General features: G+C 41.4%; 1 protein-coding gene across 22 annotated transcripts in view; it reads right to left on the bottom strand.

The window, feature by feature from the left end:
* Window positions 1-754: 754 nt before the first annotated feature.
* Window positions 755-12,222, bottom strand: part of NRG1 (neuregulin 1) — a 1,206,738-nt gene continuing 1,195,270 nt past the window's right edge. For 14 of the 22 annotated variants that reach the window (XM_089327336.1, XM_089327335.1, XM_089327337.1 and 11 more), the window contains 4 exons: window positions 11,460-11,586; window positions 8,402-8,532; window positions 7,082-7,288; window positions 755-4,412 (listed from right to left, as the gene is read on the bottom strand). In XM_089327336.1, coding sequence (XP_089183462.1) covers window positions 3,758-4,412; window positions 7,082-7,288; window positions 8,402-8,532; window positions 11,460-11,586 — 1,120 coding nt within the window. In that variant the 3' untranslated portion in view covers window positions 755-3,757. Of the gene's footprint in view, window positions 4,413-4,798; window positions 4,941-7,081; window positions 7,289-8,401; window positions 8,533-11,459; window positions 11,587-12,222 lie in introns of all 22 variants that reach the window. The other 8 variants (XM_089327341.1, XM_089327340.1, XM_089327342.1 and 5 more) reach the window with 1 other exon arrangement.

The raw sequence follows: 12,222 nt of genomic DNA, 5'->3' as shown, positions 1-12,222 counted from the left end.
TCTTTGACATATTATTGTGTATTGCAGTGGGGGGAGGGGCATCATATTGCTTGACTGCGGGGCCCCTTATCAAGAAGTAGAGTGATCAACAGAATCAGTAGTCAGAAGATGATTCAAAAACAGGCAGAATGGCACAAGCAATGGGCAGACAAGATGGTGATGGGGTCCACTGAACACATTCCCAAATGAGTACAACACTGTAGTAAGATGGAGGGTGCTGGTCGAACAGACTCAAACATTAGTCTGCTGAGCAACACTGCCCGGTCTCCACAGAGTAGCGTTTTTATTGCAGTATGTCTTTCATGGAAAATGAACAGAACTTTAAATAAATCACAATTACTTATTGCTTAGTATTTTGGATAATAAATTCTTTAGTTTATCAGTACCTCACGGCCTTCAAATGTGCATTCTTGAAATAGTTTCAGTTACATATACATTCTTTCTCCTGAACAATAAATTATTCTTTAAAAAAAAAGAAAAAGGAAAAGATACATAATTTTAAAGTAAAGAAAACAAAAAACATATATTTTGACATTTATCTTAAACTTATATGAAAACAACTCTCTCTATGTTAGATGCTTAAATATAAATAATAAAGGACATTATGTTATTTACAATGTTACACAGTAAATTGAGAGAGTAAAACTGACATTAACTCATAAAGACAATAAATGATTTAAGAAAACATCCAAGTAATGTACAATATGTATTTACAAAAGAATATATAATGGAACTTGTGAAATGTGGCCATCTCTTTTCGTCTGCATTTCTCTGCAGTGTTTCATGGGTCTTGGAGGATGGAAATCTCTGTGGCTGATGGAATGGAACCAGTACTACAAGGTAAGGTCAGGCCTTCCTTACTTTCACCAATGTGAACCATGTACCCTTCAACCCAGGCCAAAAAAAGAAAAAAGGAGTAGTTACTGTGCAAGTTACCATGAATGGGCTCCACCTACATCAAGACAGTTACACTGATACAAGAAAAGACATCTTGCTGTTGGGGACACATTCTCCTACACAGAGTATCATTTTGCAGAAAGCAGAAGGTTGTCTGGACATACTTGGAGAAGAAAACAATTCATACCAGGTAAGAGGGGAAACAGGACAGAAAAGGAATCGTGAGTGAGAAAAAGAGCTTTGCAAATGCTATATTCTACTGCATACCCTGGTGGGATATGATTTCAGATCCAGGTAACAAAGTTGCTGAAAATGTCCTAAGCAATTCTCACCATCTCAACACCCAAGACAACGTTGCACCTGCTGGGAACATGGATCCCTAGTCCTCTGAAGTGCCATTGTACTGTCTGAATTTTTAATAAACAGGGATGGCTCCGAGGGACACAGCACTGTCGCACTGCTGAGATGTCCCTGTGAACATGGATCTGGTGGCTGTGCAGGGAAGCTCTTGTTCTTTGGGTAGAAAGGCTGTCCCAACCATCATGCCACCTCTGTGAAAGACCAGAAGAAGTTAGAGATAAAATTGCCTCTTGTCCTAAATTTTTGATTGACATCGGCAATTTGAAAATTCACGGCTATTCTCAAGACGGAGGAGAACGCGGCTCCCGTCTCTTCGTGAAAGATTCTATTTATTCTTGAAAAATTTTAGGATGGGACATCTGAATACACCAATGTCCAAAGCATCTGAAACAAAATTTTTAAGGTTCTTAATTCATGTGAGAATCTATTCAGTGAATTACCTAATAATGAACCACGGCCTTTAAAAGCAATGAATGCCAAAGTAATTAAGAGGCCCTCTTTGGGCTGACTGTCTCCTTCCCCGTGCCATGAGCTTCTAATTCTATAGAACTGGGAAATCCATGCAACCTGACGGGGCTCCTCAGAGTCGATATCAAAGCAGAGGAAGACACTGTTGAGCAAAAAGCAAGTGGAGTAAGAACAATGACAGAAATCTGGGATACCAAACAATAAGAGCAACTTCACGGACCAGCAGACAGGCATCTCTGTGGATTGTAGAAACACGTAGGAACATAATGATATGACTCATGCCCAGCCTGCATTTTTCTTCTAAGACCTCCTTATATGTCATTTCTTCCCATTAGTTGTTAACATAAAGATTTGGTGAAGTTCACCTGCAAACAAAAAGCAATTACTCCTATTTTCCTGTTTTGTCCCCTGGCTCCTAGGAAGCCACTTGGAACCTCTATAAAGCTCCAGCCTTGATTGGTAGATAATCAGGCAGGGCGTGAAATGGGTTCAGCATTTCTTTTTTCAAACTCATTTTCCTGAATTAGCAGTTATTTCAAATATTAATGCCTATCGGCCTTCCTTGGATTTACAATCCCATGAGAACATGCAAAATTTAGACTAATCTTAGTCCTGCTTTGTGACAGTTAAGCAAAAATTAAGAGAACGGGAAAAGGAGTGGTATAGGTTATAAATATAGAGGTCAGAACACAGGTGGGGGTCACCTCTTTAAGTAAAGGTGCAATCCTTCCAACACGACTGACACTTCCTCAGGAGTCATCCCTTGTGGGAGGTTCTCAGTAATCACAAACCACACGCACACTGGCCACTCCTGACGAAAATGTCGGTGCATAGTTTTGATTTAATCAAGGCAGCATTGGGAAACAAGAGAAAAACAACGGGAAGAAAGTAGTGGTCAATGAAGCTTTAAAACACCAACTGAGTCACACAGCTGCTCTTCACCTGTGTCTTCTATGCGTCTACTCCTAAAAACTCTGATGGAAATATTTCCCTACAATGGCGTCACGTCCACAAACAGCAGACACGTTTCACTCGAGCTGTGTTTCAGATAAACTAAACAGTGCTGCCTGAACTGGGCCTTTTGTGCCGCGACATGCCTCCTGTTGAGCTGAGCTGACACCCATCTCTAGCTCCAAAATCAGTGAAATGTACAAGTCAGAGATGATTGCACCTTTATCAGTTTTGATTTCAATGAGCTTCTGGATCATTCCCCCGGAGAGAAAGTGAAATTGAGTCCTCTTGGAAGGTATTACATTTACCCTGACAGCAAGCCAGAACCCATTTTCTAAGTTATCCCTAAAACTGTTGCTTTTTGTCACAAAAAAATAAATCAAAATAAAGAAAATGGTAGCTCCTTTTAGTAAGAGCAAGCTGTCTTCAGACTAATAATATAGTTTTTTTTAAAAAATCACAGTATTACTTTCTTCCTAATATTTAACAAGACTTAATGCAGTTTCCTGCTGTATTTAATAGTAGCATGCTGTTGGATCTACTATTATCTCAGAGCCCAATGAAGCAAACCGTTGGCTGGCAGAGTAGACACAACTCATTTCATATTCTGAAAGCAAAGAAAATTTCGTACAAAAGAGAAGAGTATTTGGATGGATGTGCCATTACAAGACATACTGGTTGGGTGCTACTACAAGCAAACAGAGGGACAGTTGCAAGTCTTGCAAATCATACATCCAGTCAACATCATAATGCAATGCACAAGAAGCCAGCAAAAACTGAATATATGGGACGCTTTGCTGAAATACTGTGGGAAAGCAATCATTGCAACTGTACAAAACTTGCTCTCGACATAACATAACATAAAGGCACCATTGATATCTTTCTCGTTTTGAAATACTGTAAAAAATTGCTACATATGGCACATAACACATTTTTACATACATATATTTAATTTATAAAAGTTTTTTTCCTGTTTTCTATTTGCAGAACTGCTAAAATAAAATAAATTGTTTAATTTAAGGTGGAATACTTTATTATATAAAATAAAGTTTTACAGGTGAATCTATGTGTTTATTAGGTTTTATACAGCAATAGGGTCTTGGTTAGCAATTACACTAGACAGCCTGGCCTGGATTTCTTCCTGCGTTGAGAAGCGGCCTGCTGGGTTAGTCCTGCTGTCAGCCAGGCGGAAGGCAGGTACTGCCTCAAGACTGGCGGCCAGGGGGTTCTGTATGCCCAGGAAAGGCGTATCTTCACCTACTCTTTCATCCTCTGTTTCACTCTCTGAGTCACTGTTCTCAGAGCTTGTGTTGCTGTCCATCTCCGACCTGTTGGCAATGTGGCCATTGGGCTTGGTTCTTTTGGCTCGCCGGCTATTAGCGAGTTTCTTAACAGGCTCCTGAGCTGGCTCATACTCCTGGGTCGTTTCGTACTCCTCATCCTCCACTATCCTCAAGGGGCTGGGGGGAAGGCTGTTACTCTCATGCGCGGGGTTGTGGTGGAAGGAGTTGAATTGCTGAGGATGGTGGTCATACTTCTTCTCCCGGAGCCTTGGTGGAGTCACAAGAAGCAGGGGTCTCTCTTCTTCCACGAAGGGGCTGACTGCCATGGAGGGCATGGACACCGTCATGCTGGACACAGGCGGAGACATTTCCGAAGGGGGCGATTTGGGGGAGCTTGGCGTGTGGAAATCTACAGGTGACATACGAGCCGGGGTGGTCATGGCTGACACATACCTGTGTGAGCACAGAATACCCTGCATAAGTGTGGTGGAATGAGAGGCACAGGGCAGGGGGGGTGAGGGGACAGAGTTCAAGATATTATATAATCAAAGAACAAAGAATTTTCTATTCATTGCATCCCTTTTGATTTTTACACTAGGAAATTCAGCACCCTTGGAATCTACAATTATGCAGCCAAGAGTTTCCTCGCGGGCGTACATGCAAAGATCAGCTACATTGCCTAGCTCATCAAAACTTTTGGGATTTCCAATCTCATTATGATTTTAAATAAAAGCAAGTGAGCCAAGACAAAAGGGCCAAAGGTCCTGGAAACCTCTCAGTTTATAAGGACCAAGGCTCAGGGATTTGGAAGGGAAAGAAGTATTACTTAAATACTATACCTTCCTAAAGGCCAAGGGGTCTTAGAGAATGAAGCCCAAATGGGGAATGGAAGAAGATCTAAGATGAGTTGCTGATAGCTGGATCTGCATGCATTTGGATCTGTGTGCCTTGTTTCTCCTTAGCTCAGCTATAAGGTTATGTCTTATGAAAAAAAAAGAGCATAGTAACTTAGATTTATTCCTGATAACAGTGTAATACATTTGTGTGCTTTTAATTTTTTTCCATGAAATGCTACTCGTTAACATCCAGTTTGCAACTATCCATCCCAGTGTCCAAGATATTCAAAGAAAAGCCTAAGAGAACCTTGGGTTGGCTCTGCAGTTACCACCTTGGGGTCCATGTCCAATCTCTGCACCAGTCTTTGGTCAATTAATCTCTTGCGACTGCTCGGGGGTCGGCTTTACCACGTTCCCTTAGGTCATGCCCTATCTAACACCATGCAGTGAATCTGGTCGTCAGAGCACTGCATTGTTTTTACCATACCATGCTTTCTTAGCCCAGATAAGAGGGCATGGAGGAAGATGTGGCTTATGTTAAGGTCACATTTCTCAGCTTTTGATACAAATGTTACCACTGGATAGCATCCCACGACTCTTTTTTCACGTTGGCGTTCACAGAGTTTAATTTGACATGACCTTTGATGGCACAGGATGTCATCACCTGAACTCTAGCTGATGGGAAAGGAAGGCTGTCAGCTTCCCTGTTTCCCATGAGTCACAGTGATACGGGTGTGAGATTCAGCTGCATCTAAAATTGGAACACGTCTCAGAAACTGAAATATTTGGGGCTTGAGTCTCCAGACTTTTTTACTTTGGGAGTACTTAAGTGAAGCTCTCCTGGAAATGTTAATTCAAACTCAACCAGCACATGCAAGTGATTCGCCTTTTCACTCTGTTTCCGCCAAGCTCAGGTGTATTTTCAGCCCTAGATAACACACGGGGTAGGTGAGAAATCCTACCAGAGCAAGGAGGCGTCAGCCTTTACCGACCAACATCACATGTACTGATGAAGAAAGATTTCAGCCCTCACCTCCTTTTCATATTTCACACAAGATTGAATTAGGAGGGACAGACTTCCTTAATATATAATGATATAATTGCATGAATTTAAAGCTAAGATTTTAAACCAGCATTGGACCCTGCCATACCATTTTATGAATGGGTTGGAAGGAAATCTCTAATTTCATACATTCCATATAGCTCTGAAATGTCAATTTTGGGAAAAGACCATTAAAGAAGTCATCAGCAGGCTCCATATAAGCTGGTGCTAGCCCAGAGTGGGTCATCCTTTGCTGTGGTACATCTCAGTTCATGAGTGGAGAGCGTCTATTAAAATCATCAATACCCATTTAACTACCAAGTAAATATGGATTTAAAATCATCTGAACCATCATTTAAACATTTTAATCATTTAAAACATTTAAATTCTCAGTAGTGAGACTGAGCTGATAATAACAAAATAAACTCAGTGGAATTGAAAACCAACAGGTAACAGCTTCCTGAAGGGCTAAAACACCAGTTGAGTGTCACTCTCTTCCAACTTAGGTGAAAATGGACGGAGAATCTATGAATTCAATATTCCTAATTTATCATCTTTTCCAGTGTACTTTCCCCTATTTTTTATTTTACTTTTGCTGTTTTTCCCAACCCAACCCTACCCATCTGCCACAGAAGAAAGCCAACCATTCTTGGATAAAGGCCCATATCAAAGGCAATATCTGCTTTGAAAACTACATGTGGAGACTGCCAGATGCAGCATACAAGAGATGTATTTATTCATCCCTTCTTGGAAGGTCAGAGCAGAGATAACACACGGAGGAAAGCAAACAGTTGTTTGCCCGCGACAGTCAGCAGTGACTTAGCCCTTGATTTGATTTCACAGGTTAGAAGGTCAGACCAAGTTAGCATTCGAGACCACACAGCCAGCTGACTACCAACCCTATTAGGATTTGGTGAACTGGCCCAGTGGGTTTATAGAAGGGTCTTTATAAGCAATGATGCCATCTCTTCTATGCTACAGCTGAGGACGCTGAGCCCCGCAGTGGGTTTGAGCCTACGGCCACAGCTGGGAACTCCACATTTGCTGCACTCTCCACATCAAATCCTTTTGACTGAAATGCGTTCAGTCAAACAAAACTGACTTCATCAACTAGGGGCACTCCTACAACAGGCAAGCGCCGCCCCTTATCCTGAGAACAACAGATTCCTGAGGTGAGACTGCAGGTGCTCCCAGCATCCTCTCCCTGAGGTCTCCTCTGCTGTAGCCTCGCCCTTCGGTTTTACCTTTCACTATGAGGAGAGTCTCGGTAGGAGTCAGGGGTTTCTCTGGCATGCCTGAGGAAGCTGTTACACTCTCGAGGGCCTCCCAAGCCATTAAGACGTCCTCTTGGGCCCCCTGTTGGGCTGCTGTGCCTACTGTTTTCTACTGATGACATCATGATTACAGAGTGGCTTTCCGAAATGATGCTCTCAGTGTGTCCATTGCTCCAGCTAGGGGGAAAATGTGAGAGGCAATGAGATATTTTTTCAAAAAATCATATGGAGAAATAAAAAGAAAAGGAAGTGATTCTGGCAAATATTTCAAACAACTAATGCATCAATAGCCCACAACACTGCTCGCTTCCATAAACAGAACTGTTACAAAGAATCTTGATAAGCTGGGGCCCAGCATTGTGGCGCAGTGTGTTGGGTCACCAACTGAAACCCTGGCATGCCATATGGGTGCTGATTCAGGTCCAGCTGCTCCACTTCCAATCCAGCTGCCTGTTAGTGCACTTGGGAAGGCAGCAGAATACAGCCCAAGAACTTAGAACCCTGCTATGCACGTGGAGACCCAGATGGAGTTCTAGGCGCCTGGGTTCAGCCTGGCCCAGCCCTGGCCATTGTGACCATTTGGGGAATGAACCATCAGATAGACGCTCTCTCTTTCTATTTTTCCCCTCTCTCTTTAACTCTGGCTCTCAAATAAATAAATAAATACCTCTATTTTTTAAAGAACGAATCTTAATTCAGATTAGCTTTGTAAACCTTTTATTCATGTGTTCACTTGTGCAATGATATCTATCAAATACCACCACGTACTAAGACCCTTTCAATTTCTGTTCTTGAGTGGCTTACATGAAAGAAACCTTTTGTTGTTTTTCTTTTCTCTTCACCTCTTGATAGAGTGCACTGAAATCACTAGGCATCGGAGAATTTAGGACTTAACTATTTAATCAATTCTCGTGCGTATTTACCAGGGCAGTTCAATTACTGAAAGAAGTCAACTTTTAAGTATTGTGTAGAATCTAAGACAGACTTTTCCCAGTGTGGCAATTCAGTGGGTAGCAGGCATGAGGAAACATAATTTCTGGAATAGGGACCACCAATCCTGTGAAGTAGGTATTATTTTCCTTTTTCTGGTAATGGAAAAAAAGGAACCTCAAATTTATAAAGCAATTAAAGGCAGGGCCAGTTGATATCTGCAGTTTGTTCATGTCCAAAGACCATGTATTTCAGGAGGTCACAAGTGCCTCCTGTTCCTTTCCTTGGCAGTGATAGCAAAAGGCAATGTGTAAAACTTCAGCCCGGGAAAAATGCCATGGAATGATTGTTTTCTCCTACCTGTGACTAGGAGTCTGGGTGACAGTGGTGGAATGATGAGCTGTCGAGGTATAGTGACTGGTGGAAAAAGATGTCTCTGCTTCTCTCTCAACAATGTGCTCACTGGAGATGACATTTTTAGACACATATTGCTAGATAAACAAAGAGACACAACTTGAAGGTTCATGTAAGTCAAAATAACATTGTTATGCACACACAAATCTACTCTTACACACTTGCTTTGTAATCAATCCCATTTCTCCAATAGCCAGATGACAAATCCTCTTCTGGCTACTCAGGCAGGAGTTTATGAGTTACTCTCCATATGTGCACACAGATGTCATAGGACCCAAAGTCACAGCTGCATTGTATCAGAAAAATACCCATTTTTTTTCTGTATTTCATTTCCAATTGTAGTATGACCAGAATTCAGTACAAATATCTGTCCCATATTCATTTTTGTCATGGCTGAAGCAAGTTGAAGGAGACTAACAGATAGTCGAGTGCAACAAAAGTGTAGAGATGGTCTGTCTTATTTTAAATTTCAACTCCCTAGAAAATAATTTTTCATATCTATATTTTGTATCTACCTTTGTCTTTCAATTCCTAGTGCTCATGTTGCCCTACTGTGACTGAGATTTTAAACCTGTTGTCAGCGCTAAGACTCACAAGGCTACTGAGACATTCAAAGGCCTTAGAATAGCTATCCAGGGCACACATCTCAACAAAGCACATTACATAGAGGGTCTTATACTTAATGCAAGTAGTTTCTATATTAGCAAACCACAGTAGCTACTACTACTTTCTATCAACAAGAGAGGCCCCTTTTGAGTTGTGTTTTAAATGCTGCTAGTGTTTATACCAACAATAATGGGAAAAGGAGAAAAGAAATAATACTCCTAAATGACATAGGGCATTTTATAGTCTGATGGACTGTGGAATCTAAAACACCTGATGCAGTCCTGGAAACCCAAAAACATACAGCTTGAGTTATGTTGAAACTTTTGCTGGTTCTGCTAGTGGAAAGGCTGTTCAGCGGGGCTTCTCATGGGAACTCCGGCCAGCTTGCCTTGAGAAGAAAACACTTAGTGACCCATTTCTAGCTCCTGCACTGTTTCACTTTTGCTTCTTGGGAGGCCACGTAAGCTTGGCGAATATATTGAGAATAATATTTGACAATTATTGAGCCTCACTAAATACCACAGCACTAAGTGTCTTAAGTAGATTATCTCATTCCTACTTATGCAAATCTTGGGAGGTTTCAGGTGATGGCTCAAGTAGTGGGGTCCAGACACTCATGTGGGAGACACAGACGAGTTCTAGTGTCCTGGTTTCAGCCTGGCCCAGGTCTGGCTGTTGTGAGCATTTGTGGAGTAAATGAGCAGACCAGATATCTCTCAAATCTGTCTGTCTCTGTCTCTCTGCCTTTCAAACAACATAAATAAATAAATGTTTTAAAAATTGTTGGAAAATGTAATTCAGCATCCAGTATCAGAAGTCACATGATGATAGGTTATAATTATCTTTGAGAGAATGCATGTATCAACTACGCAGAACATTTTGATGAAGATGATGAGGAGAAAAAAATAAAAAATGTGTGTTAACCTAGTCACCCCTTGTTTTGCCACAAGTTTCACTGGTAGTTTAGAAATCACCAGGGGCCGGCGCCGTGGCTCACTTGGTTAATCCTCCGCCTGCAGAACCGGCATCCCATATGGGCCCCGGGTTCTAGTCCCAGTTGCTCCTCTTTCAGTCCAGCTCTCTGCTGTGGCCTGTGAGGGCAGTGGAGGATGGCCCAAGTGCTTGGGCCCTGCACCCCATGGGAGACCAGGAGAAGCACCTGGCTCCTGGATTTGGATAGGCGTAGCTGCGGCCATTTGGGGGGTGAACCAATGGAAGGAAGACCTTTCTCTCTGTCTCTTTCTCTCACTGTCTAACTTTATCTGTCAAATAAATAAAAAAATAAAAAAAATTTTTAAAATAGAAGTCACCAACTCCAGATTTAAGCCTATGTCATATCTGCTCCCCTCAAAATCTGAAGGTACTTCAAAAAGCTCAGGAAAACATGGAGTCAAAAGATAATGCACATCTCTGTGAACTTTTTGAAGACCCCTTGTATACATTTTTCATAGTATAGGAAATGGCAGTGCAATCCGATCTTCAAGCTTTGTCTATTAGGAAACATACATCAGAGGGAAATGAAAACAAGAACGAGGCTTACGCTATAAAGAAGAGCAATACTCCAAAGCCAGGAGGACGGAGTCCAGCTCTGGCCTTTACTTGTACAGAAGAGAGATTTGGAAGATGATCTGCAAACGCGCCCCACAATCTGATATTCTATGAACTAACTGTATTGAAAAGCCTAGTGCTTGGTAAGGTTCATAGATAGATGATAAATAGATAGATAGATGATAGATAGATATAGATATAGATGATTAAAGTTCAAATATGTATATATATTTGCATGATTAAGGACATGTTGCATCTGGAGGGCATGACATCATGTTGCAAGAACCATGGTATAAAGGAAGCAATATGTTCTTCTGGTTTTGCCACTGAGAAGCACATTTGGTAAGACAGTTGGCCTTCCCATGCCCTGACTTTGTCCTTTGGCAATCAGGATCACCAAAACATCAGGCACTGTGAAGTGCCCCTAATAAAAATAACTCCTAAGCTCTTTGCCTTGTTATCTGCACTAAATCAGTCATAGATTGGAGTAGCCTGCATTTCTAAATTGTATTTTAAAATTTTCCTTCTGATTCTTGTGTTATTAATTTTATTATTTTTCTTTCCTTTTTTTTTTTCCTTCCAGTTAGGACCTTTCTGCAGAGCAAACCCTACGTTATTATTCCAACATCCTAATGAACACTTTATAAGAGGAAATGTGCTGGTTTTACAGTAACCAAATCTACTTGAAAAAAATGTTCCCATTATTTTCTCCTGGCAAAACCCTGGATTCCTGGAAGCCATGGTGATTAATGGCGGCAGCTAAGAGCCTAAGAGCTTTAGCAAATAAATGTTAAGGCGCCCGAACAGAGAAGAGACACTTGGATTTTTCCACTGGCCAGAATCAACATACATTCACCAGCTGCACGTTCTCTGGGGGTGGGTTGGGGTGGTGAGGCCCGTTTGCTATGTTCACCATGTTGTTCCGTTCTGACCGAAGACTCTGCCGAAGCCGGTCATGAAGCTTTTTCCGCTGTTTCCTGGATGTGAACAAGGGAATACTTATTTTTTCTATTGTTTGCATTTCCTAGTACAGCCAAACCTTGATTCTCCCAAGACCTATGAGTATAACTCAAGACAGTGGATTGGTGTTGAAGAACAAGGGAGGGCGTGTGTGCTGCTCCAGCTCAGAATGAGGGGAATCTCACATCCTTAGCAAATAGATTGTAAAAGCTAGACGAGTGTCTTATAGAAACTTGGCTGTTTTACCCAGGGGCAAGATCAAAAAATGGAGAAACAAATAAGCTGGTATTTGGCTAAAATCCCAACTTGCCTAATCGATCCACTTTCATGAAGTTTTATAGATAGTCATTTGTTTTAGATAGCAAGTTGTGCTGTGGAATTGATAAGGCTGATTCCATTTATCGTTTCTCCTGTGGGTCTCTCAAGAAAGTGAACTTGAATTTGAATCTGTATTTCATACACAATGTGTGTGAATGCTGCACATGCATAGGGGTGAGAATATGGGCAGATTTTGCCATAGATTGGGGCATAATTGTAACATGACCCTAATACGTAATGAATATTGAATTTGGATTGAATAAAACTCATGAAATTGATTCTTCTCTATCAGTTAATTCCGGCAACACCCAAAATCATGGGGTAGTGAGAAAATG

Source organism: Oryctolagus cuniculus, chromosome 2, assembly GCF_051225735.1.
Source record: "Oryctolagus cuniculus isolate XC-2025 breed Fujian yellow rabbit chromosome 2, ASM5122573v1, whole genome shotgun sequence".
Taxonomy (NCBI): domain Eukaryota; kingdom Metazoa; phylum Chordata; class Mammalia; order Lagomorpha; family Leporidae; genus Oryctolagus; species Oryctolagus cuniculus.
The sequence above is the reverse complement of the archived record's forward strand: the minus strand, read 5'-3'. Positions and strand labels throughout refer to the sequence as shown.